We start from the raw sequence: 26,474 nt of genomic DNA, 5'->3' as shown, positions 1-26,474 counted from the left end.
AACTGGCTTGAGCAAAACAAGGGAATTTGTTGGCTCACCTAACTGCAAGGTGCAGGGACAGGACTAGCCCCCACACGGGCTGGGACACAGGTGCTCAGATGATGTTGTCGGCAGGCTCTGTCCCAGCTCTGGGGTCCTGTGTGTCTGTCAGCCGGCTTCACTCCAAGCAGCCCCACGTGCTCAATCCCAGTTTCAAGTTCAGGAGGAAAAAATTCTTTTTGCTAATGGTTTCAACAACAGTCACAGGCCCAACAGCACTGATTCAGATGATCCAGAATGATCATCGGTCCATCCAGGAACCAGTGGTGACCGGTGGCCAGGGAGGTGGCCTGCACTACCGGCCTCGTGGACTGAGAACAGGGCAAGAGGGGATGCCTGCAGGAAGTTCCAGGTGTGAAGACAAGAGCGTCACGCTGGCCTGCCATGACCTGGAAGGGCCATGCTCTGGGCAGGCCCAGGGTGAGCTCAGTCTCCCAGGGAGTCACCTACCCTGCCACCTGACCCCCAGCCCAGGCTGGAGCCCCCTGCCCCTGGGTGCCTCTACCCAAACGTCTAACCCTGAGCCTTGAACCCAGGCCTCCTGCCTCCCAGCCCAGGGCACAACCCACTCTCCATCAATATCTGAACTGAACTTGAGTTTCATGAACCAACTTTATTCCCCAAACTAGAGAGAAAGGCCTCTTCAATAGGTCTCGCACAGGCCACAGCCTTCAGCCGGGGTTGCTGGGTGAGGCATGGACGCTGGCTCTGATCCTGAGATGCCCCATCTGCGGGCACACCTGCCACTGGTCAGTCCCTCCACTGGTGTCACCCTCCGGTTAGGGGTGAGACACATGAGGCTACTGGAGGCCACCCCACCAGTATCCCAGAAGCTCTTCTCGGTTATCCTGAACATACTGGAGCTTGAGAAATACTTCCTGAAGGATCAAAACTGAGTTATGGCACAAAACCTGGGGTGGGGTTGGCAGGGACAAGGAGCCAGCAGCCCAAGCCACCTGGAGGTGGCTCCCCTGGCTGGGACAGGCGGCGCATGGAAAAAATCCCTCTTGCATTCAGGTTTCGTTCATTAAAACCCAAAGAGCGAGTTTATAGAGAAACGTTACGAAGGTTGCACAACATACAAGCTCCAATATATATGTTTTTTAAACTTAGTATTTTTCCTTCTTTCTATGGGGCTGGGGAGGTGGATGACAACCCAGATATGCAGGGGATTCCAACACCAGGCTGTCTGGAGACTGCTGGTAGAACCCTAGAAGGGCTTGCGACAGAGTTCCTGAGAGACACCACCGAACAGCGTGAGGGGAGGCAGGGCCGCTGAGGCCGTGGCTGACAGCTCCCAGCAAGGGGCCATGTCCCTGCAACCTGAGCCTTCATTTCAGCCTCAGGAACCAACAGTTAGAGGTCCTGGTGGCTGTTCTGGTTGACACACACCAGCCAGGTCCCTCTGCCTGCTGTTCCAGGTCTCGGTAACGTCCCTGCTGCCTTCTCGGGGATCTGAGGATAATCCTCCATGGAGCACAGGGTTCCCAGCCGAGAATCTGTGCCTGAGTCCCTTGGTATCCCCAGAACAGGAAACAGAGGCCAGGGGGCAAGGGGCTGCCAGAGCGCCTGCACATAAGGATCCAAGCTGAGTGTCAAAGCCTGGTGACTCATGTGAGGGTAGGGGTGGACAAGGGCATGTGGACAGGTGGGCCATCTGCCTGAGGCCTGTGACCCCCGCCCACCCCAACTGCCCAGGGCACAGTCAAGGGTGCTCTGACACATCTGGATTCTGCACAAGACAGCGCGGAGGCCATCTGCAGGCTCAGAGCTGGAAAGGCTAGGAGAGCCACCAGCCTCGCTGTCTGCCTGCGTCCAGGGTGAGGGCTCCGCCTCTGTTGATCAGGAGGTGCCCAGATGGAAGCCCTGGTGTAATCTGTTTTGTCCTTTCTTTTTTGAGCCCAGGTATTTTAAGCATGAGGGACACTGCTGTGAATCTTGGTATCCATTTCCACCTTCTTGGCATAACCCTCCTGGTCACATGGCATGGCTACCAGCTCTGCCAAGAGAAAACGTACCCTCTTGCGCTCAGAGGCTAAAAGTCATGGAAACAGGTGCAGAAGGCTGAGCCAGGTGTGTACTTGGGTGCAAAGCAGGCCCCAAAGCCCCGTCCCGACTGGCCCAGGCTTGTGAAGGGGCTGGGGCAGGCAGCAGGCCCCAAAATCCTGTCCCAGTAAGAGGGACCAGAGGGGGACATGTGGATGGCTTGCTGCTGGTTCCACTGACCAGTCTCCTTGGCCAAAGACTGAAGGCAGGGGGAGGCTTCCAAGCAGCTCACAGCCGCAGAAGACATCGGGGTTCAGAGCGAATGGAGACGTGGGGGTGGGGAAGAACTTCCTCCCATCCTGCATTGTGGGCAGCGACCCAACCAAACAGGGTCACTGTGGCATTTTTGAAGGATCATGGGAGGATGCAGGAAGCCGGCCCTTCCCCTGGTTGAGACTTTGCTGTGCTTGTGACGGCCATGGGGACTGAACTGCCATGGAGACCAGGCACTGGGTATGTCTCTGTCTTTAAGGTCCCATGGACAAAGCCACAGCTGACTTCTAGCAGCTGTGCTGGCTGATCAGAAGTTAGCGCGTGTAAAATCAAGATCCCCAAAGACTTAGGCCACGAAGCCAGAGTGAGTTTCCACTGCGGGCGCTCTGGAGGAAGCACTCGCTGGCAGGCAGGAGGAGCAGCTCCACCTGGCTGCCTGAGCACACAGATGGGGCAGTCTTGACTGCCCGGATTCTCTGAAGAGAGCCAGAGCTTCAATAGGGAGGAGAGGAATTTTCCAGAACTATGCCAGGTAAGATGTTAGCAGGAAACCAATCTCTTGGTGAGCATCCAGCCTGGTCAGGCAGCACTGGGGACCCTTCCCAGGTCCCCAAGCCCCTGGCTTCACTCACTCAACAGCTCAGCATCTCTAGGGACCCAACAACGTCTCCATCCAGAGTGCTCCAGCCTGCCACTACCTGGGGTCGCAGGTGGGTCAGAACCTGAGGGCTGAGTCCTGACAAAGCAAAGGGTTTGAAGGAAACCCAAAATTCGATTCGAGTGTGACAACCATGTTCTTCTCTCCTACGACAGACAGGGCAGGAGCCACAGACCAGGCCAATGAGCCTCTCACGCGTTCTGTACTTTTTAATGGCTGCGTTTCAAAGAACGACCAACATGTGACCAGGACTGTTTCCCTGGGAAGGGACATGTTAGTGCAACAAGGACGACACCCTGGACGCACGCGGGAGCTCTCCAGACACCTCAAGGATGACACTGTTTGAGTCTGGGCTGGTCTCCAGATGGGGGGTTTTGGGGACAGGATGTGAACAATGACAAAGGGAGGAGACACAGCCCCTGTCCCTCGCTGTGTCCTATGCAGGAGCAGCACTGTACTGGAGGCCCCGGTCTGGGCGGTGGACTAAGGCACCAGGGCAGCTGGAGCCTGGTTGGACCAGGCTGGACGTAGGCAGCGTGGCCGAGGCCCATGGCACCCTGGGGTGCCGTCAGCAGGCCTGTGGCTCGCAGCTCTCCACCTGCAGCCCCTTGCTCAGCAGGAAGGCATCCTGCTTGGGGTTGCGGCCCAGGAAGAGCTTCAACATGGCGCTGGCGTCCTCGGAGCCACCAGGTCTCAGGATGCAGTTTCTGTAGTCCATGCCAACCTGCAGAGGGGACAGAGGGAGCTGGGGCCAGGCCAGCGCAGAGGGAGGGATGGAGGGAGGGAGGATAGGGCCCTGGGGCGGAGAGCTCAGGGTTCTGCACGCCCTGCTCCAGATGGGCACTTGGGGCAACAACCCCTTCCCAGGCTCCATGGGAGGACTGGCTGGATGGCCTGCCTCTGCGTAGTGAGGAGCCTACAGACACCTCCAATCACAATCTCGTGTGTGTGTGTAAGTATGCACAGGTGCGGGTGTGTGTGCACGGGTGTGAACATGTCCATGTGTGGACATGTGCATATGTAAGTGTGGGCATGTACATGTGTACCCATGTGCATGTGTGTGGGCATTTATCCATGTGCATGTGAATGGGGGTGTGCATGTGTGTATCCATGTACATGTGTGCATGTGCATGGGCGTGTGTGTGGGCATGTGCGTGTAGCAGCGTGCACGTGTGTGGGGGCATGGGCACGTGTGCGTACACATGTGTGTTTAGCAGCCAGCATCCTTACGAGATTCCCTGCTGGCTCTTCCCCTGCACGGGGTCTGCAATGCTAGGCCGCACCACATACAGGAGCGGCTGAGCCCCTGCGAGGCTAAGCAAAGGTAGGGGAAGCTGGTGGGCTCAGCCCTGTCTGGGGCACAGGGGCTAGGAGCTCAGGCTCTGAGTGCCAGAGGCCTGGATTCGATCCTGCCCCTCCCCTAGCTAGCTGGGACTCAAGGCAAGTAGCTGCATGCCACGGGGACAACAGGGAGGAGAGAGGGAGGGGACACACAGGGTCCGGCAGGGGCTCACAACATCCTCGAGCCTCAGTCCCTCCACCAACCACAGGCTCCAAAGCCTGGCAGCTGCTGTCCCCAGGCTAGCCCTGTGTCCTCGGTGGCTTACTTCCCTCTCCAGCCCCCTTACCGCCTGCTGAGGGTGACAATCCCAAGCAAAAGGCCCAGTGACAGCCATTATGTTGAGGGGTCCCCTCTGCAGAGGACCCCCAGGTGTGGGGGTAGCTACCAGAGTGTCAAGGAAGACAGTGTTAGAGGCAGTGGCTTCTCAGACCACCGCCTCTCCAGGCCCCAGCATCCCCATGTCTGTAAAGGGAGTGGCCCGAGGCTCCCACAGCTGCCCCAGCAAGGCTCCTCAGATGCCCGGGCAGGCTCCTGGGTGCAGCTGGGATCCATCTGTTCCCCATGACACTCTGGCAGCTGACCCCACGCGTGAGGATGCAGCAGGTCAGCAGGAGGCAGAAGCTCGGGGGCAGTCGGAAACCAAGGGTCAGCAAGGCAGAGAAATGCCAAAGGCCAGAACCAGGCGTCCTCAAAGGAGGACTGCTTGAGGCCATGGCAAGAGCTCATGGCTCTGCAGCCTGGTCGTGTGCACTCAAGGACAACTTGTCTGGGAGACACAGAGCTCCCAGCACCCACCCCAGGGCCCCAGAGGCTCTTGTGTGCAAGAGGCTGCTGGTTTTGGCCTCTGACTGAGAGAGCTGCCCCCCCAGCACCCAGAAGACCAGAGGCGCTTCAGTCTGCACTGGCTATGTGGACACTCAGGCTCGAGGCCAAGGACACGCTATTCTTGGTCCTGGACAGCAGAAGCATCACTCAGTGGTCACATAGCTGGTGCAGGGCTAAGATCCTTTCCCATAAGTCCCTGGCCTCCCCCTCCCCTTGCTGTTCAGGACCCCTCCCTGTCCCCCCTACCTCCCCTGTCACCTTGCTGCTCAGGACCCCTCCCTGGTCCACCCCACCTCCTCTGTCACCTTGCTGCTCAGGACTCCTCCCCATCCCCCCACCTCCCGTATCACCTTGCTGCTCAGGACCCCTCCCCATCCCCCCTACTTCCCCTGTCACCTTGCTGCTCAGGACCCCTCCCCGTCCCCCCTACCTCCCCTGTCACCTTGCTGCTCAGGACCCCTCCCTGGTCACCCCTGCCTCCCGTCACCTTGCTGCTCAGGACACCCTCCTGCTTGAAGCGCGTGTGGAACATGTCCATAGAGTACACCTCGCTCCACAGATAGCCGTAGTACTGGGCGTCGTAGCCTCCCGCCAGGTGGCCGAAGGTCGCAGGCATATTAGTCCCTGGAGAGACACAGGTGAGGCTCAGGCTTCGCCCCCGCCAGCCGCTCCACCCTCCCAGGAGTGAGGACATCAAAGCAGCCTCAGCAGAGACTCCGGCCTGGAACAGGGAAGAAGGCTCGAGGCTTACAGTGAGCAGGGGCAGGCCCAACACATCTAGAAAGCGGGGCCGGCAACTCTGCCAAGAGCACACAGCTTTGTCCACCATGTGTGGAAGGTCAAAAGGGTTTCTAATGACAGCGGTGGCTGCCAGGACAGAAACGTGCCATGTTAGAAGGCTACATGTGTAAACCAAGGCACGCCTACGTGATGGAGTATTATGCACTAAAATTCTTTTCGAAGGATTTTTAAAATGTTTATGAATATTAAGCCAATAAAACATGACATACATTAAAGTCACAATTATCTCTACATATGTATGTATCAACACACACGTGTACACACACACACACACACTTAAACACACAAATAAAGGGTGTACATCACAATGTCATCAACTGGTTATCTTGAGGATCTGAAACTACTAGTCTTACCTGCATTTTTCCAGGCTTTTCACAAAGCATACGTTACGCTTTTAGATCAAGAAAAAACTAGCTTCATTCATCTGTTTCTCTAAAGTAAAGGCTTAAGAGAATGCCCACCTTTCCTGGAGGCCTGGGACCCCACCCCTCCTTTCCCCTTCAGCCAGCTTCTCAGCCAAGGCCACCCTGCCTGCCGGGACACTCTGAGAAGCTCCAGGCACGTTTTGTGGCTCCCCCAGCAGTGGTTCCTGCACTTGGGAAATACAACCTGAGAAGCTGCGTGTGGTCGCTGAGGCAGAGATATCCCTGCTCACATGGGGGCCAGCTGCCTGGAGCCACCCCACACTGCAGTGACAGGAGAGGGTATGAGGGAGGCATCTAATGCCCCCTCAGCATTGTAGACACAGGGGCTGGATCCTTCTCCGTGGTGGGGCCGTCCTGGGCGCTGCAGGTGCTGAACAGTGTCCTTGGCGTCCACCTACTCCATGACAGGAGCATCGCCCCCGCCAGTTATGACAACCCCTGGCAAGAAGCCCTGTTATAGGGGAAGGCTTCCCTAAACCAAACTGTGGTGATGCTTGGGAGGGAGCCCAGGGTCAGGGGGTGGGGGGCCCTGCCACTCCCGAGGTCTCCGCCTCAGCCTGCAAACTGCTCAACTCCCTTTGAGCTCCCAAGGCAATGGCCCTGCAGTCTCAGGAGGCCTGGCTCACAGGAGACTACCTGGTGTGGCTGGGACCCCGAGGATCTCCTGGCAGAGCCGGGCGTACTCCTCGGCCGGGTCTGCGTCCGTCTGCGTGTGCAGGGCCTGGTCCACCTTGGCGAGCACAATTTGGCGCAGGTTGAAGAGTCCTAGGCAAGAGGAGGGAGAGATGGGAGGTCAGCCTCTGTGACCGCCCAAGCCTGCTCCAGCCCACCTGTCCTGATGCCCCTGAGGACATATGTCAGGCCCTTGCTGGGCGCAGCCTGGGCAACAGAGGCTTGAGAGCCACAGGGACGGGCCACACCTGTGTTGGCCTGCCGGGACCTGATGAGCTTCTCCAGCAGCTCCTGGGGCATGGGGCTGCCTGTGCTGTAGTGCTGTGACATCCTCAGCAGCGGCTCCTTCTCCCACACCCAGTTCTCCAGCATCTGCGAAGGCGCCTCCACGAAGTCCCGCTCCACATGGGTCCCACTGAACATGGCGAACTCGGCCTGCATGGGGACAGGGCAGAGTCTGGGGATGCCCGGCCCTGCTCGGCCTGGTCCCATTGGCTTGGCCTGGCCTGGGTGCTTACCCAAGGTACATGGGCCACCCTCTCCCAGACTATGAAGCCTGAAAAATGACGGGGACTGATGAGGCCCCCAAGCTGCTGCTTGCCGACCTGTCCCAGCCCAGGACACACCTGAGAACGCCACGCACATGCACCGTCCATGCTGATCCCTCATGTTCCTCCCCTAGCCAAGGAGCCTGTTCTCTGAGAGCTCTGCGCCCCAAAGGGACAGATGAACAGAGTGCTAAGAGCCTTTCGGAAATGGCTCTCAACAGTCCTGGCGGCCAATTTCCTGTTGTCTACATGGACCGCGCCCTCCCTGGGCTGTCCCAAGGGCTGCTCCCTGGTCTTCATTGACACCAACAGCTCCCAGGGCCTCAGCACAACAGGACCCCCACTGTGCAAAGCCAGACACAAGCACCTCCTGGACACCAGGATGGGCCCCAGTGAGCACCACCGTCTTCTCCACAGGCATCTCCCACTGAAACTCCCCCCACGATGGCAGCACCTGCCACCTGAGCACCCAACCAGACACTGGGCGACACCCTGGACTCCCCGCCTCTCCCTTGTCAACTGTCCAAATAAATCACCGTGATCTTCACACCACCTGCGTCTCGCCACCTGGCTTGGCGGGCCTCATCATGGCCTCACTGGTGATAGCCCCTCCTGGGTCCTTCCGTCTCAGGCCTGGCCCTCACACAGGCCAGACGGACCTGCTTCCAGGAAGATCTGACCGCCCCGGCCCTTCCTCATGCCACAGGCAATGTTTAGCTCACTGTGCATGACGAACCACGGTGAAGAGCCAAAACCGTAAACTTCTAGCCCCCAAAATTGGGACAAAGTCTTTAGTGCCTTGGATTAGGAAACAGTTTTTTTGACAGAACACAAAGAAAGTACAAGCTGAGAAAAATGAAAGTTATGAGGTTGAATTTCATCCAAGTTAAAAGTTTCTGCCCATCAAAAGACACTGTTAAGTAGCATATTCACGTGGGAGAACATTACTCAGCTAGGAAAAGGAACAAGGCTCTGACACACACTACCGTGTAGATGGACCTTGAACACGTCACACTCAAGTGACAGACGCCAGTCACAAAAAGCCGCATAGTGTGTGACTCCAATTATACGAAATGTCCAGAACAGGCCAATCCACAGAAACAGAAAGTGGCTGAGTAGATGGGGAGTGGCTGCTGATGGGGACGGGGCTTCTCTTTGGGTGACTACATGTCCTGGAATTAGATGGGGGATGGTTGCACAACTTGGTAAGTTTACTAAAACTCAGCAAGCACCCAGTTCCTGCATGCTTCTGTTTAGCCCTTCCAAAAACATTCTCGCTATCAGGAGAAAGGGTGCCCTGTGCATGTGACAGAGAGAGGCAAGATCACATCATGCAGGTACAGCCAGGATGCGGGGGCAGGGACACAAGGCTGGGGGCCCAGAAAACCTGGGGTGAGGCCTGTCTTGGCCACCGAGAGCCTATCTGGGGAAGTCATGGAACTTTCCGAGCTTCCACACATCCACTGAGGAGCACGGCAGACCGACATGCCTGGGCTCACTGTTTACTGGATCTCAAGTGGGGCTTGTGTGGGTGTCCTGCAGCCCTGGCTCTGAGCTAATGGGGAGCTAGGCCTCTCTGCATCAAGCATGCTCTAGGCAAGACCACGGATCATTTCCTCTTCCTCCTCCAACAGCTCTATGGGCTGAAGTGTGGCTACCACCCCCAAATCCATACGTTGAAGTCCTAACCCCCAGGATCGCAGGATGTGGCTGTGTTTGAAGACAGGACATAGGAAGAGATAATTAAGGCAAAATGAGGTCACTAGGGTGGGCCCTGATCCAATAGGACCAGTGTCCTTATACAGAGTAGATTAGGACACAGACATACACAGAGGGACAACCATGTGAGAGAAGAAGCCATCCACACGCCAAGGAGAGAGGTCTCAGGAGGAAACAGCCCTGCCATGCCTTAATCTCAGATGCCCAGCATGTGGTGCTTTATTATGGCAGCCCCAATACACTGACACAAGAGGGTGACACCATCTCTGTGGCAATGTAAGATGAGAATCCAGCAGAGGGCAGAGCGGAACCCGAGGAGCCTGACTGCAGCCCCCTGGCACCCACCTGGGAGCAGAGCTGGTGCATCACATGCCCAAACTCGTGGAAGTAGGTCTCCACCTCATCATGTTGCAGCAGAGATGGGGCGTCAGGGCTGGGCTTGGTGAAGTTGGCCACCATGGCCGCAATGGCGATCTGGCGGCTGCCATCCTTCCGCAGGCAGCCAGGCTGCAGGCCAAAGCAGGCCGCGTGCCCATACTTCCCTTCCCTGGGGAGGGAGGGAGGAAGAGTCAGGCCCTGCTGGGGACTGGGATACCAGGACAGTCCCCAATTCTGACACTCCCTGACTTTGTGACACTCAGCCCATCTGATGACCAGGGCTACTGGCCACAAGCAAGGAGTCTAGGCCTCCTTCTCCAGCCTAGAGGAGCACCTGGTCCAGAGGTCAAGGGAGCACCGTGCTGTGCACACGGCCCCCACTGCTTGGGCAAGCCTCCCGAGGTGTCGGCCACAGGCCAGCACGAGAGACACAGAGCAGACCACAGCTCCCAGTCTCCAGAGCTGCCACTCCTGCCCAGGTGGTTGAGCAAGAGAGAAGTCACACACCAGCTCCCACGGCGCAGCAGGTCTCATGCGGGTCCTCTTGTTTTCTATCACCATGGCCCCATGGAGTGGGTGACAGGGAGCTGGGGCTCAGAGACGGGCCCCCCACCCCGTCCCTGCATAAGGCACTGCCCATACCCACCGCGGGTAGAGGTCCAGGTAGAACTTGCCGATCACCTCCCCAGAGGCCGCATCCCGCACTGCGTACAGCCTCACGTCCTCGTGCCACACGGTGGCGCCCTCTTCCAGCTCAAAGGTGAGCCCCAGCAGCTCCTGGTAGATGCCCAGCAGCCCCCGGGTGACCACCTGCATGGGGAAGTACTCCTTGAGCAGGTTCTGGTCCACACGGTAGTGCATCTCCTCCACCTGGTTCATGTAGTAGCGCATGTCCCACGCGTGGATGTGCCCATCGAAGGTCAGGCCCCGCTTCTCGCACTCGGCCTTCTTCAGCTCCAGGATCACAGCTCGCTCCTGCTCGCCCAGAGGCTTCAGCTTCTGCGCCAGCTCGTCTGCGGGGAGGAGAGAGGCAGGGCCAGCTCGTGGGGCAGGCTTCGCATGCACCTGGGAAGGGAGGGCCTGAGCTGGCCAGTGCTCACCACCAGCGACACGGAGGCCTTGGTGTGGGCCAAATGCGGCAGCCAGCATGGGACGGCACCTCCCAGCAGCCACAGGAGGGACTCTATCATCCTTGTTTTTCCGACGAGGAGATGGCTCAGCGTGGAGCCGCTGTCCAGAGCTCAGGGTGGAGGCAGCAAGGCTGGGAGCCCACTGCACACCCAACTCCAGAGCCCAGGTGCTTAACTGTTACCTAAGGTCCCCCTAGGCTGAACAGGGGCATCAGGGAAAGGTCAGAATTCCTGCTCTAAGGATGCAAAGAATAAGGTTCGGAGGGGACACCACACCAAGGTCAGGAACAGCCCGGGTGCCTGGCTCAGCTTGGCGGTAGCCCCCACAACCCTCCCTCTGGGACCCACGGTGGGAAGAAGCCGAGGGAAGCAGGGGGCTACCTAGGAACGTGGCCACGGCCTGGCTGGTCTTGGCCATGTTCATCTCCAGGACATAGTCGGCGTGTGTGCTGAATCCCAGCAGGCTGGACTTCTGCGCCCGTAGCGTCACCAGCTCCTTGAGGATGGCACAGTTCTCCTGCAACACACATGTACCAGAGGTCGGCCAAGCGGCGCCACACCCACCACTGCCTGGGCCAGTGACCTCCTATCCCAGGGCACAGGCTCGCAGGTCTCCTGGCCACTTCCTTGGCCTTTCCTGCTCCTGCTTCTCCTGGCCCGGGCCCCTATGCACTCTGGCCTGTCACTCCACGTGTGTCTTCATAAGCCCCAACTCGTTTTGGGAGCCAGAAAAGGTGTGAGCTGCAAACAGGAAGTGATTGTCCAGGGTCTGGCCACAGCCTCAGGCTCTACCCACCTCTGAGGCACACAAAAGCAGACCTCCCTCTGAGGCTTGGCCTGCCCACCCACCCAAGCTGAGGGCTGATGACGCCCAGATAAAGCCCACCCAGCTCATTCACAAGGAGAAAGAGCCCACTCAGAACAGAACACACCCTCAGCATGACTGGTCCCAGGAAACCAAATCATAAAAGGGGAGTTGTGGGGAGAGCTGTGAGTCAGATGGGGGTGGGGCTGGCGGCCAGTGGCACCGGGCAACACACCACACCCTCCTTGGTCCTGGAACTTGGCACACCCCTCGCTCTGCCACTCAAGCCTGGGGACCAGGACAGATTCGGAGACAAGGACTCTTGTGGGGCTCCAGCAGGCTCAACAGTGAGAACGACCCCCACCCAGCAGACTTTCCAAGGAGCTTCAGGGAGGTCAAGTCCCAGCAGAGACATTAATTCATCGCTATCATGTAGAAGGCAAGACATTCCCCACCCAAGCCTGAGTCCCTGGCTCCTGAGCCATGAGAAGTCACTCATCCTGGTGGCAACCAGCAACTTGCTTTTGATGAGGGGGCAGCCCACCTGCTCTGGGGCCACACTTTAAATTATGCAGTGGTGGGGAGGGGGTGGCGTCTGGGACCAAGTTACCGTAATACCCATGTGGTCAGCCTCCAGTCCAAAGAACTGGAAACACAGGATTTTACAACCCACCTCTACTATGTTGTGTGCTGTAGGTTTTTTGTGCCCCTGCATGGCTGGCAGGGGACAGCTCTGACCTCAGGCCAATGGCTCTGCTTTGTCAGCCAAGAGCACCAGTGTGAAGTCATCAAAGAAGACCAAGGGCCCACCCTCACTGCCCCATCTGTTCAAGACCCTAAATGGGAGAAGCGCAAATGGAGGCCTCTGGCCATATGATAGGGGAGGAGACACAAACACCAGCACCGGGCCACAGCGTGAAGGCCCGGCCACTACCTAACTGCTGTGAGAACGACGTGAGGCTCGGGCGTGTGAGGCACGGCTGAAGAAGAGGGAGAACCAGATGTGCACAGTCAAGTGCACACAAAGCCGCAGGGAAGGACGACACAGGGAAGAGGGCTCGGAGCCCCGCTCTGTGCAGCAGGAGACCTCTACCAGTCACTGTGTCCAACCGGATGGCCCTGTTTGGGCAAAGCCGCGGACTGAGCAGGTGGCACAGGCCGTGGGGTGGACCCAGCGGCACCATCTCACCTCCTTGCAGCGGCAGTTGAAGGCCTCCTCCACCTTCCTTCTGGTCTCGGGCACGTGGCACTTCTTCAGCAGGGGGAAGTAGTGAGGGTACTTGAGGGTGACCTTCAGCTTGTCATCCTCTGTCTTCTCCAAAGAATTCAGGAAGTCCTCAGGGAGCCCTCCTGTGGGGACAGTCAGGGTGGCCATCAGGCAGTGGGCAAGGGCTGGAGAAGGCCTGGCCACCCCTGTGACTCTGGCCAGCTCACTTTCCTCCTCAAAACCCCGTGAGGAACCCCCAGGGTGCCTCGGCGGGACCCTCCCGCCTTGAAAATCAAGGCCATTGTCATCAGGATGCTCTTGGGGATGGGAAAGCTGAACTGGGCTCAACCTCCTGACAGCCAGGCTTCCAAGGAACCTCTGTCCCCAGCAACCCCCGCACAGGTGAGCCCGGAGAGCCTCAGGCAGTGCAAACAGTGTCAAAGGCAAAGATTTCCATCAGAGACGGAAACAGGAAGCACCCAGCAGGCGAAGGGAAGCTCAGAATGTGCTGGAGGAAGAGAGACTTGCTGGTTTACTTTTCCTAAACGATGAACCCCAAGCCAAAGTCCCCCTCCCCAAGTCTGAATCCCAGGCTGTGAGGTCACGCACACCCCTGTGGGCTGCCCTCCTCCCCCACCCTCCCCACACTCACCTACTCATGGCCCCAGACACCCATCACTGGCCACTTTCAAATCTGTCCTTCCAAAACGAGCCTGATCCAAACTCCGGGACCTGCTCACACAGGTGCGCCCTCATTCCCACTGACCCCACCTCTTGTCCTGTGTCCCTTCTTGGTGGTGGCATCACCAGCCGACCTGAAGCCCTCCACATCAGCCCCACTGCTGCATCCCCTGCTGGGCAGTGCCTCCCACTGCCACACCAGCCTCACCTACCCCCAGCCCCCTGTCCCAACCATCCTAAGGAGCAGAGATGCCGGTGCATCCACTGGGACTGAGAACCTCAGGGCTCCCCCCCACAGCTGAGGAGGTGCCTGGGCCACTATGCCTCATGCTCCAGCTGCAACTTGGGCCGTCGCTCCTTCAGAGACCGGCTCACCCAGGACCCTCACAGCTGTAAAGCAGAGAAGGGGCGACCTGGTGAGGACGAGCATGACAGACAAGGCCATTTGGGAGGTCGGCCCATGGGCGTGGGATGTGACAGAGGAGCTGAGGCGTCCAGCAGGGGGTGGACCTCTCCCTCATTCCTGTTCATATCCCGGCACTGCGCAGGCCTGACAGATTGTGCTGTGTGACTCAGCCGGGACCAAGCCCAGCTGGGGACGTCCTGGTGGGAGCTAGGGGCCGAGCAGGCAGCATGACAGCCCTCCCTGGGAGCACTGCATGGCTTCCTCCCGATGACTGTGAGGCCTTAAACAAGGCACTTCCACCACAAAAGTGCTCCATCCTCCAGGAGCAGATTTCCACCGCTGGAGAAGGGAGTAAATTAAGGTACAGAAAAGGGGTGGGTGGATGAGCCCCGCAGCACTAGACTGCAGGTGAAGGTACGAGCATGCATGCGGGGATGTTTACTTATAGATACAGAAGAGTGTGCGCAAGGTCCAGAGATACACGTGTCTCCTAAGCCTGCCTGCTGAGGGTGCCGGGAGACAACAGCTCCCCAGTCACCATGAGCACGCCCGGCTCCCGAATCTTGGTCTCTAAATATCATTCTCCACTATGAGGAACCAGGGCTCCTTGAAGAGGCTGGTGCCAGTGCCAGGAAAGTGCAGGATGAGCCTGCAGCATCGTGTGTCAAAAAGAAAGTGCTCAAAGGGTAACAGAAGCATGACCAAAGGACACAGGAGCCAGCTTGAGCAGGCTCCCGACAGTCAAAGCGGGACAATTGGAGATTTGAAATAAATAACGATAGCAAATGGATTGTAACCTGCTGAATAAAATAGGAACCTGAAAGTCCACACTGATGCAAACAAATAACAAAGAAATGGGGGAGAAGGGAACACTCTGACCCACAGTGGAGCAGCTAACAACCGTGAACAGAACGAGAGTGACAGACTCAGGTCACCTGTGGACACTCCAGCTGGGGGTGCAAATGTGTCTAGGTGCAGACACACAGTCCCATTCCAGTGACGCCTGGAGGGCCATCAACTAAACCACTTTGCACAATCGTCTGTCCTGCAGGGGATTCAAGCTGCCCACTGGAGGCCAGGCAGAGACAGAGGGGCCCCCTGGCGGGACACACGGTGGGAGAGCGGCCCCCACAAGCACGGTGTGGGTGACCAGATGCCTCTGCTGAAACCCAGATTCCAGAGGCTGGGGACCCCTCTTTGGCTGGGGAACGATGTGCTTTAAAGCAAATTGTACAAAGGACCTTGTCTTTCCTAAGTGTTGGGGGCCAGGTGGTGGGACTTGATGCTAGTACACAGGAAGGACAGCCGAGTTCAGTGGTAACTGATCAAAGCGCTTATTCAGGGAAACTCATGTCTGGGTAATTCTACAACCAAGCTACCCTCAGAGGTCATGGGTCATGGGGTCCTTTCTCAGCGGCCACCTCAGAGGCAACCACTGCTAGAATTACAGAATTAGGTTTGTATTGCCTTATATCATACAGAACTGGTCAAATGTTCCAGCCCTGTCTGAGTCCTGGCAGAGCCCTCACAGGCAGGACAACTGCCGCAGGACAAGCCTGGGGAAATGGGGAGGCCAGGGAACTGTTCCAGGGAAGGAGCCTAAAGAGACACAAAAGCTAAACATGAGGGGTAAACCCTACCGGGGTCCTGGATGGGGACAGACAGGCAGTTACAGAGTGTCCTAGGATGATAGGACCCGTCTGTTTCACCCAACACCATGGTTCAATGCTGCATCTCGAGGGCAAGACGGGCAATGAGGTTATGCAGGAGGAGGTCCTAATTCTTGGACAAGTGTCACGAGGCCTGCAAGTAACTCTCACATGGTTCAGGAAAAAAATACATATGTTCAACACGGGCATCTCTACAGAGAAGGACAGAGCAGAATGCTACCAGGGTGGGTCTAGGAGAAGAATGTAGGAATTGTCATTACACCTACCCCTTCATTTTGTAGGAATAAAAATAAAATAAGGGAGGGAGGGGTCAGGGATGCGGGGTCTCACAGGGGAAATTCCAGCTACTTTAGTGGCACAGCTGAGACTGGCACCTGCGACAGCCACATCCCAGCCCATGCTCCTGCTGCTGCCCCGGGGGATGTTCTGTCGGAGACAGAATCGTGGTCAGGCAGAGCAAGGCCCTCCCTGAGAAAGGAGCTGGAGCCTTAGGTTCTGCAATGCTCTGGAGTGCTCCCAGGGAAGAAATCCCTCATCCCAAGTGGCCTGCCGCCCCTCTTGGCGGCAGAAGCCACGGGAGGAGGCAGCGGGCCCGCCCCCCACCACACCGCCCGGTACCTACCTAGCTCCTCGCGTGTGAACGGCAGGAAGGTTGTGTCCTCGTTCAGGTTCTTGTTGAAGTCGATGCACAGGAGGCTCAGCTTCTTCTTGATGCTCTTGATTTTCTGGCGGGAAAGATGACAGTGGCGGGAGGGGGGACCCGCAGAGGCAGAGGCGCCACGAGAGCGGCGGGAAGGCTCGCGTTCCCGGAAAGGTCCTACCGGGGGCTCAGGGCTGTCCTGCCAAGACCCAGGCAGGGAGAGGGACAAGTGCAGCGGCAAGAGTGAGGAAGGACAGGTACAAAGAAAAGCTCACGACTGACACAGGAAGTCGCAGAAGCGCGTGGCACGAAGCTGAGCACAGGCTTCTGCTGCTGAGCCGGGCAATCCCGGGAGACCTCGGGTTGTGTCCTTGCCTGTCAGGAATGACGCTCAGAGTCTACAGCCTGAGCTTGGGAATGTTTCACAGAGATAAATTTTCCTCCTTTATCTAGTAAATCTGGTTTTTAGAAACAGCTCTGCACAAAACAATGCCGGTAACCCCCACCATGACCCAGGGCAGGAAAGAAGGGTGGGGTGGGGTGCCTCAGTCCCCACCAGGTCATGGCGCAGTGGGGGCTGATCCCAGGCTGTCAGGTTTCAGCCATGCTCTGCACCCCGGGCTGCGGCCCCTCCCTCCAAAGGGAGGGCACGTACAGGCGTGCGGCACCAACAAGGACTCCCTCGGAAGGCAGCCGCGCAGGGCGCTGTGCACTGAGCCTCCTGCCCGAGCAGCAGTGGGAAGAGTCCGGGGCAGGCGGGGCCGTGGCTGAGGGTCCACTGGCTGGACCCTCTGTCTTGACTGGGGAGGGGCAGGCAGCACGGCCAGCGCAGGATCTCATGGCTCATGCAAGGCAGAGACAAGCACCAGCAGAGGGACGCCCAGGAGGAGACGACTGCAGCTGCCCCCAGCTCTGCCCCACACCGGTCAGGGTCCAGGCAAGAGGTAGGGAGCTGCACCGGCAGGAAATGTTGGGCTGGCTCGGGGGTGGCTGCCCACCATCTGTGAGATAGAAACCCCCCAGCATGGCCTTCTGGGGGGCGCAGATGGTCCTGAGGACACAGGACTGAGGGCTGTTGGGCACAAAGGACAGAAAAGGGAATGGGAGCGCACAGGGCACTGTCACTTACTAATCACAGGACATGAGCAGGTGGCCACCCTCCCCCAGCCCCAGTTCTTGGCCAGTGAACAGGAGGTGCCACCGCATCCAAGTCATCAGAGGTGCCTGATTCCCCCACCCTCTGCCTTCTTTTGAGCCAAGGGAGCCCCATGCTCTCAGGAAGCACTGTCTGACTCCCCCAGAGAATTGAGGGTGAGAGGGTACAGAGAGAGAGCTGTTTCGGCGACACCTGTCTTCCCAGAGTTCAGATCCTTGGGCAGTGGAAAGAAAGTCATCAGGCCAGGGCGTGGGAAGCCAGGAAGCCCCACCCACACCGACCAAGAATCGAGCCCTCACCTCTTGAGTTTCTTTGGGGAGGTGCAGCCCGTTCCTCCGGCCCAGCTTGATGAGCCGCTCCAGGTACCGCGCTGCCTCTGGCCTCAGCGAGTCCTTATGCACCTTGTCCTAGAATAAGCAAACTGAGACACTGTATGGAAAGTCGGGGTGGCACCACACACTGCGCAGGACACGGAGGAGCTGGATCACTCACATGTCACAGGCAGGAACGTAAAACAGTGCACAGCTCTGGAGAGTGGCTGGGCAGTTTCTCAATCACCTGATTGTACGTGTAACTCGACATCGGCACCCGGGGCACGTACACCAGAGGAACCATGACCCATGTCCGCACAAACCCTGTGCACAGGCAACTGTTCTGTTTGGACAGCCCTAAACCAAAATCGGTCCAGAGTTCCTTCGACAGGGTGATGGTTAAGCAGGAACGAGACCGTTGACTGTATCAAGGCCAGTATCCTGCTTGTGAGATTATGCTGAAGTTTTGCAAAATGTCATCACCGGGGACCTGGGGCAATGTGTGACAGGGCACTCCTGGCATTATTTCCTACAACTGTATGTGGAGCTGCAACTGCCTCAATAAAAATGTCATTGAAGAAAAAACAAACTGGGCTGGCTGGTGAGCTCACTCGGTTAGTGCGGGTGCTGCCAACACTAAGGTCAAGGGTTTGGATCCCCATACTGGCCAGCCAGCAGAAAAAAAAAAAAAAGAAAAGAAAAGAAAAAGAAAAAACAAACTGCTTTCACAGGCCACCCCCCACCTGGCTACCCTTTCCTGATGCGGTGGGAGCGGTGGGAGACGTCTCTACAAGGCCCAGGCCCTGCCTAAGAGGACAAACAGCAGCAGCCAAAGACCTTGGGCTGCTTCTTCTGACCACGTGGGTCAACATCGAAGCCCCCAGCTGCTGCCAAGATGCCTCTGGGGGAGGCAGAAGCCCCCTGCGCACATGCAGGGGCTCTCACTTCACGTAGGAATGGGATGCCACCTCTGAGTAATAGCAGGGCAGGCCGGAAGCGCGGTGAAGTGGTGCGTGGGTGAGGCAGGGAGAGCCCCAGGGGCCTTATACTTGGTGGTTGATGTTCTCCATTTGTCTTTGTCACTTTATATGGTTTTTTAAAAAAAATTGTGAAACATACAACGTGAAATTGGCCATTTTAACCGTGTTTAAGTGCGCAGTTCAGTGGAGTCAAGCACATTGATGCGAGCGTGCAACCATCGCCACCGTCTGTCCCTGGGACTCTTCAGCTTTATGCTTTTTAAAATCTAGACAGCAGAAGTCACCAGTTCTGAAGTGGCTTCAACGCACTGGTGCCCAGTCAGAGATTCTTGCATCCCACCCTATCTACCTCCAGTTTGCCCGACGTTGTGTCACGACAGCTGTGTTCCCACCAGCCACTGGCCGCTGTATTCCTCACCGTGCTCTCACCTGGAGCCAGACGATCCTCTGGTACACGTCTTGCCTCATGCTCATTTCCACATCGAACTCTGAGAGCTTCTTGTCTGCCTCTGTGCTGGCTGTCCGGATGTCCTTGTGTGGAGAAACGTGCTGGGGGAAGTCAAGGATATTCCTCTGAACTGAAACAGGCAGAACACAGAGGCAGGTGTGAGAGCGGGTCCTGGTGGGAGCTGGCAGGCACCCCCCTCACCCCCACCCAAGCACGTCTGTTCCGTTTCAGTGAACATCATCCATGCCAGGCCCTGGGCTGGGTGCTGGGAAAGAGAGGAAGAGCTGCCACTCCTGTCTTCGGGGATCTCACAGTCCGAAGAGAAACACAGATTCAACTCATGATACTCCAAGCCAGGAAGGGCCATGAAGAGCTAGGCGCAACAACAGAGAGGCTAACGGACTCAACTCTAGAAAGAGCCATGGGTGGTGATGGTTATCTTTCAAATGCATAAACCATTTTATCATTTCCAGAGCATATTCGCTCCTTCGGTTAAATAGAGGAAGAGGGGGTGGCTATGAAAGCATAAGTCTTAAAATAGTTACCCTATGACACAGCAGTTCCACTCATGGGCATCTAGCCAAGAGAAATGAAAACACACATCCACACAGAAACTTGTATGCCAATGTCCACAGCAGCATTGTTCACAGCAGGCAGAAGGTGGAAGCGACCCAAGTATTCATCAACAGATGAATGGATAAGTGCAACGTGGTCCATCCACACACTAGAACATCATTCAGCCACGAAAAGGAATGAGGCTCTGACATGCTACCACATGGATGAACCTTGAACACATCCCACTCAGTGACAGATGCCAGACACAAAAGGCCATACAGTGTGTGATTCCATTTACATGAAATGTCCAGAACAGGCCAGTCCACAGAGACAGAAAGTGGATTCATGGGTACCAGGGCTGGGGGAGGGGTTGGGGAATGACCACTAAGGGGTATAGAGTTTCTCTTTGAGGGATGACAGTGCTCTAAAATTAAAGAGTGGTGACAGTTGGACAACTGTGCAAATATACTAAAAACCACTGAAATATACACTTTATTTTTTTCTTCCAGAACTCACAGTCTACAAAATGTATGCTTTAAATGGGTGAATTATATGTATGTAAATTATATCTCAGTAGAGTGGTTAAAACAAAACAAAACAAAATGCATATCTCTTGCATTGGGAAGAACTGAGCTTAAATCGCGGTTGGGTCACTACCATGATTCTGGGCCAATGAAAATATCCCCAGGTCTTGATGTGTCTGGCTGTATACCAGAGACGTCTGTCAGGGCCATTCAGTCAAGTCGTACTAAACAGAGGCGGGTTAGGGTGCTGGTGCTGAAGACAGAACAGAAGACAGGCTCTGTGGTTTTGGAATTTACAGGCTGCCTTTGAAACAAGCAGCTGTAAATGCAAGGAGTGTGCAAACACAGCCGCTCAGAGCATGGGGAGAGGAGGGCCAGAAGGGCGCCCAGAGGAAATGGGCCTAATCTGTGATCAGAGAAAGCATAACATTTAGCAGAGTGCAGGGTGAGAATTCTGTGCTGGTCAGGGAGTCCCTGAGATGGGGGAGCACACCAAGCTCGAGCAGGCACGGGAGGCCATGGGGCACCGCAGCCCATGCCAGTACTCTGGTCTTCTTCCCGAGGGCAGCAGAAAGGCACAGAGGGATTACAAGAGGGAGATATTATGGCTGGTTTTCATTTTCTTTAAAACTGCTCTGATGACTGTGTGGAGAAGGAAATAAAAGGCTGCAGAAGTAGAAAAGTTGGCAGATCAGGGAGACTGAATGACGTCTGGCACAGTGATGCTTGATTTGAGGGCTGGCACAGTGATGCTTGATTTGAAGGAATTAGCATCACTGGAGCCTGGTGAGACTCCTGCGAGAGACACGGGAGGCAAGGAGCCACTGCTTGACAGAAGAGGGGAAACTGAGGCTGGGCTGGGTGATAACCCACCTGCAAGAAGCCAGAGTGGCAGGAAGCAGAGCCAGGACTCAAAGCCAGGTCTGCGGGGTGGCGGGCTGGTTCCTGAGCTGCAGCTCTCACCTCCTGGCCCACTCATCAACAGCAAACCTCTATAGCCTGAACGGTGCAGGCCAGGGGTCAGCCAACATGCCACAGCGACGTGTCAGGGACATGTTAAGATCCCTCAGCTTGAATTCAAGGATTCTCAGTGATTCCCAGAAAAAAAGCCTCTGCTAGACATTTGAGGAGCACGGGGTTTCTGTGCCTGGAGTTCTCTCTGCGAGACTTCTCTTGGTGTTTCAGATGGATGTGTACACTGTCAACCTCTACAAAGGGGGCTCTGGGATTAGTTTCACCACCTATTTGACCAGGCACCTCAGTCCTCAGCAGAAGGACCCCGAGGAGAAAGAAGAGAAGGCTCTGGCTGGTGGTGATGGGGACGCCTGAGAGCACGAGGTTACCCACAGCACAAGTGGAAGCTGAGGAGACAGGGGAAAGGGATGGCAAGAGGGCCAGGTTCAGCAGTTCAGAGAGAAAATAAATATCCTCCATGACAAGAAAAGAGGCGGGAAGGGACGCCGGTTTCAAGGCCGTCACCTGAGCTGGCCTTGGGGAGGTGTGCTGCTGAGATACACGTTCCCCTTTCAGGCTCTCACGTGATACAACCACCGAGGACTTTGAAAGGACGAGGTGGCGAAGCGGAGCAGGGCATGGGTGGGGACCGGCCACTCCTGGGTGCCTCCCAGTGACCAGCATCTGCCAGGTGCTTACACCTGTCATCGTGTTTACCCGTCACACCCACTCTAGGGAGGCAGTGGCACTACGCAGGGTCAGGGTCAAGGAGCTGGACAATTAGCATTGGGCTGTGAACTGGCTCCACAATACCAGTGATCCTGAGCTGGACGTACCTGTGTAGGACACCTCCACATCAGCCAGTGCCTTGAGCGTGCTGTCATAGGACACATCCTCCAACTCCTGGGCGCCCACCTGGTCGTACACATGCTTGGTTTGCTCGATGAGCTCCTTGGTGAGCTCCTCTATCTGCTGGGCGCTCAGGTCCCATCGCAGGTGGTTTACGACTGAGCACGAAAACACTGCATCCAGGACATCGCCTGCGCAGGCTGGACAGAGAGTGGACAAAACCCAGTGCCCATCAGGTCTGCTGTAAGCCCGGTGTTAGGGCCAGAGTTACTGCGGGCTAGAGGGAAAGGGGAGGATCACCTGCCTCCCCACCCAGATGAGCAAGGCCCAGGGGCTTATTGGGAACTCACAGACTGATTGACCCTGTAGCCCCTAAACTCCTTCCCAGGGATGCCAGGCGATGTCTGGAGACATTCTGATTGTCCTGGTGGGGGGTAATCCTGGCATGGAGTGGGTGGATGCTGCTCAGCACCTGCAGTGCCCGGGACAGCCCACCTTCTCCAGCCCCACCACAGACAAGGATCCAGCCCTGAATGTCAACGCTGCTGTTAAAAAACCTTGTCCTAGAGATACCAAGTATAGGTCCCAGCCAGCAGCACCCTGCAAAGAACCTGGGTGTTCACAAAAAGGGAGAGTCTAGGACCACCGCAGCACTGTTCAACTCCTGCCACACCACAGGGAAAACGGAAGCATGCTGGTGTTTCCTGGAGAAGCCCCCTCTCTTGCTTACTCTGCACTCCACACCCAGCTGGGAGAACACACAGGCCTCCGCTAACTCAGCAAGCAGTTCAGGATGGGATGCGGCCATCCCACATGGACAGATGCTATGGGAGTGTCATTATCTCGGCCACGCACTCTAGAGTCTCTGTGAGAAATGGTTGTGTAAATGGAGCCCTGAAGATGGGGGGTGGGGGTAGGGGGTGGGGGGTGCATAGGGCCATGTATTTTAGGCTTCCCAGGCCACATATGGTTTCTCTCCCATTCAAAAAATCATTTTTAGCTCATGGGCTGTACAAACATAGGCAGGCCATAGTGTGCTAAACCCTGGTGTAGACTGACAAAGGGTTTGAACTCTAATCCTGAGTGCAAGGTGGAACCCTGGAAGGCGGACAGGATGGGGGCCTGACAACCAGATGGGCATTTTTACAAAGGTGGGGGCAAGTACAATGCGCTGATTCAGAGTGCAGAAGCTAAAGTCAGACTAACGGGGTTTGAGTCTCACCTCTGCCACATGCTAGCTGTGGGATCCTGGCAAGAGATTTTACCTCCCCAAATCTCAGGATTCCCATCTGTAAAATGGGGACTACATATAGGATGCAGAGTGCAGAACTGCCTGAGAATCCAACGAGGGGATGAAAGGAAAACATGTTACATCCTGAATACCCAAGAAAGTTTTCAAGAGACAGCTAGTATCACAGACCACAATCTGTTATCCAAAAACTCTTAGGGTCAGGGATCTTTCAATAATCGGGATTTCCCCCTATTTGAGAAGGTACAAATGCCATAAATTATATCATCTAGGGAGGTCAGGGTAGCATCCTGTAATCAATTACTCTTTCTGCAGTGAAATGAGGGAATAAACCAGGGCCTCCCCCTTGGCACTGTGGACACTGGGGCCAGATCGTTCTCTGTGCTGAGCAGCGTCCCTGGCCCCCACCAACTCCACGCCAGAAGCACCCCCAGTCATGACAACCACGAACGTCCCCAGACATTGCTCAATGTTCCCTGAAGTGGCACAATCACCCTGGCATAGAACCACTGGTAAAATGAGAGAAAGAAAGGAAGTAAAAGAAAGGCTCTAAGTTAGTCAGCACAGGTGGCAAAGAAGGATTTCAGGAGCTCTGATAAAATGGAGATCAAGGTGAGCTGGCACTGTCCAAAAATCCTGCAGGAAGAGCTAGGATTTGAAAAACTTGTGGACATGCATCCATTCTGTAAATATTTACTGATTGCCGCCCCTGTGCCAGGTCTCTGAGCTAATAATCCAGCAGCAAACAAGGTAGACAACAGTCCTGCCTTCCAGAAGCCTGAATAGCCCTAATTATCATTACCATTATTATAATTACTATCCTCATCGCAATGGAATGAAAAAAAGAGCTGGAGAAGGACAGGTGGACAATAGAAAATTCAAGTAAACTAGCAGGGAGGTGCCACACGACAACCCGAGCGACCTTCCAAAATACAGTACACAGGTCACACCGCTTTTGCCCTTAAAATAACAAGGTCCCCTGACTATGTTGTAGCCAAAGTGATTTTTTGCTCTCCAAACACGTTACTCCTGTTCCTGTCTCCCTGCCTTTGCCCTCGCGGTTCCCTCTACCTGGGATGCTCCTCCCAGGTGTTGGCAAGTCTCGGCTCAGATGCCACCTCCTCGGGGAGGCCCTCCAGGACCGCTCTCTCCAAACAAGTCTCCCTGAGATTGCCCCGTTCGTGCCTTGCTCCACGGCACCGATCCCTATCGAAAATCCTCGCTTGCTTATTTACCTGTTGAACGTCTGCCTCTGGCTCTAGAACACCGGGAGGACGAGGGCGGGGGACTCGGGTTCTTAAATCACTGTCTCCCCAGAGTCCCCCCCAGCGACCGACCGTCCCGTAGAGGAAGCGCCATCAAGTTTGCTGAATGAATGAAGCCCTGTAAAAGCTGGTTCATCCATTCGACAAGCGAGGCGGCGGGGTCGCCCACGTGACCACTCACAGTCCCCGCCGGGGGTCCCTCGAAGGTCCCTCGGCTCCGGTCCTAGGCCCAAGTCGTGACCCCAGGGGGCGCGAGGGTGGAGGGGACGCCCGGGTCTGGCGAGCGGGGCCGCAGCGAGGGGCGGCCGGTACCTGCGGGGGGCTTCATGGTGGGTGGCCCTGCGCCGGCGGCCCCCTCCGTCCACCTGGTCCGCGTCCAGCCGCCTCAGCCGTCGCAGTCACCCGGCTCCTGTCAGCCGCCACCGCCGCCTGCAGACTGAGCGCCCGCCGCCCGCGCGCCCGGGGCAGGCTGGGAGCGCGCGTGCGCAGGGAGGGCGGGGCGCACGCGCTCTCGAGCTCCGCCCCTACCCCGGTCGGTGGGCCGGGTCTCTGGCGCACTCTGCGCACGCGCTGCAACCCTCCCGGCCCGTCATTGGCTCTCAGAGGTGGGCGGGCGGAGTCTCGGGCTCCACCCCTCCCGAGCCGCCAGGGGTCGGGGGGAGCCTCGGACAGGACGTTTCCATGGAAACCGCACACCGCGGACGCCTCTGAGCAGGTGGATTTGCCGCTCTTTCTGCCAGGACTTCTCTGCCTGGGCTTTAGCTCCCGTACTGATTTGTACTCGCCTCCTTTCTTATCATTGGGTATTGGGCTAATTTTACAAGTTTGCTCCCTCACCTGAGGTCTTCATGTTACTGATGGCGCTTTTTGCAGATTATTTCCTTCCCAGGATCCTGCTCATCTTCTTGCATCTAAGGAATACAGTGTGTCAGTTAAGTCCGGTTAATCAATTCACTTAAGAACAAGTTTCTTTGATTTTTTTTGTTTTAATGTACGCAAGTAAGTATCATCAAGAAAGCTTCAGTAAACAGGTCCATGACCTCAAATAACAGGTGTTTTGCAACAGTGCAGCAGCCTGAACTACATTCAATGTTGTCAGTTAAAAAAAAAAAAAAATCTTGGGCTGGCCGGTTAGCTCAGTTGGTTGGAGAGTGGTGCTGATAGCACCAAGGTCAAGGGTTTGATTCCTGTACCGGCCAGCTGACAAAATGAAGAGGGGGGGAACTGGGGGAACTACAAAAAAAAAATCTCAAATCATCTAAAGCACCAAGAAAACATTAAACTGGCAAAAAAATCCCCACCGCCTTTATTTTTGCAAAAGAAATTAAAATAATCCAGGCCATTAATCGTGCATGCGTTTCAAATTGGATTCAAATGAATTGGGAGAACTCTTCTGGCAACTCTGAAAAGTCACGGTGGTCAGTTCTCTGTCCTAGGGAATGTCCCACCAGGCCCTTTTGTATTTTTCTGTCTCTTGAGCCCACAAAGCTTACGCCTACATCAGTCTTCGTTTTCCCTCTTCCGTGTGCCTAGGGTGCTTTCCCTTTGGTTTTCCCATCTTTCAAATCCACACCTAATGGAAAGTCTTCCATAACTGTCCCAGACAATTCAACTCTTCCAATCACCCCATGTTTTTCTTCATAGGGCTTGGCATGATGTGAAATTTCTTGTTTCTCCATTTATGTACTAGTTTACTACTAGTTTATAGTCCGTCTGTCCCAATAAAAGGTCATGAGAGCACACACTTTGCCGGTCTTTATGTGTGGTTTGCAATAAATACTTGTTGAATGAATATTAGGCACCTGCTATATACAAACATCCCTGTATTCCTTTACGTCCCACAGATTGACTGAATGGAAGAATGCAGCTATGGGTGAGTGGGTGGCTGGGTGGGTGAATAAATGAACAAAGTAAGCGGATAACAATGACTCCCATTCACGGAGTGCCTGTGACGCTCTGCGCGCCAGGTGTCCAAACG

At 56.1% G+C, this 26,474-nt stretch overlaps 1 protein-coding gene across 3 annotated transcripts; it reads right to left on the bottom strand.

Annotated features, from left to right (window-relative positions):
* Positions 1 to 3,150: 3,150 nt before the first annotated feature.
* Positions 3,151 to 24,962, bottom strand: THOP1 (thimet oligopeptidase 1). Of its 3 annotated transcripts, XM_063110384.1 has the most exons (14): positions 24,809 to 24,962; positions 21,970 to 22,182; positions 19,082 to 19,230; positions 17,661 to 17,768; positions 16,188 to 16,290; positions 12,791 to 12,951; positions 11,178 to 11,313; positions 10,537 to 10,679; positions 10,313 to 10,443; positions 9,634 to 9,835; positions 7,270 to 7,456; positions 6,986 to 7,114; positions 5,611 to 5,747; positions 3,151 to 3,680 (listed from the first exon to the last, which is right to left on the bottom strand). In XM_063110384.1, the coding sequence occupies exons 1-14, from the start codon at positions 24,822 to 24,824 to the stop codon at positions 3,525 to 3,527; spliced, it is 1,971 nt and encodes a 656-aa protein (XP_062966454.1). In that variant the 5' UTR covers positions 24,825 to 24,962; the 3' UTR covers positions 3,151 to 3,524. The 3 variants fall into 3 exon arrangements, with proteins under 3 accessions (XP_062966454.1, XP_062966453.1, XP_062966455.1); XM_063110383.1 differs by having other exon boundaries at positions 10,313 to 10,679; XM_063110385.1 differs by lacking the exons at positions 21,970 to 22,182; positions 24,809 to 24,962 and adding an exon at positions 19,509 to 19,590 and having other exon boundaries at positions 10,313 to 10,679.
* Between the last annotated feature and the right edge of the window lie 1,512 nt (positions 24,963 to 26,474).

This window comes from Cynocephalus volans, chromosome 10 (assembly GCF_027409185.1).
Source record: "Cynocephalus volans isolate mCynVol1 chromosome 10, mCynVol1.pri, whole genome shotgun sequence".
NCBI lineage: Eukaryota > Metazoa > Chordata > Mammalia > Dermoptera > Cynocephalidae > Cynocephalus > Cynocephalus volans.
This window is presented reverse-complemented; position numbering and strand designations above follow the sequence as displayed.

Coding starts and splice junctions, on each gene's coding strand:
- THOP1 (XM_063110383.1), bottom strand. Junction 16,291..17,660: donor TCCCCAAAGAAACTCAAGAG/GTGAGGGCTCGA, acceptor CTTTCCCGCCAG/AAAATCAAGAGCATCAAGAA. Junction 7,115..7,269: donor GTCCCGGCAGGCCAACACAG/GTGTGGCCCGTC, acceptor CCTCTTGCCTAG/GACTCTTCAACCTGCGCCAA.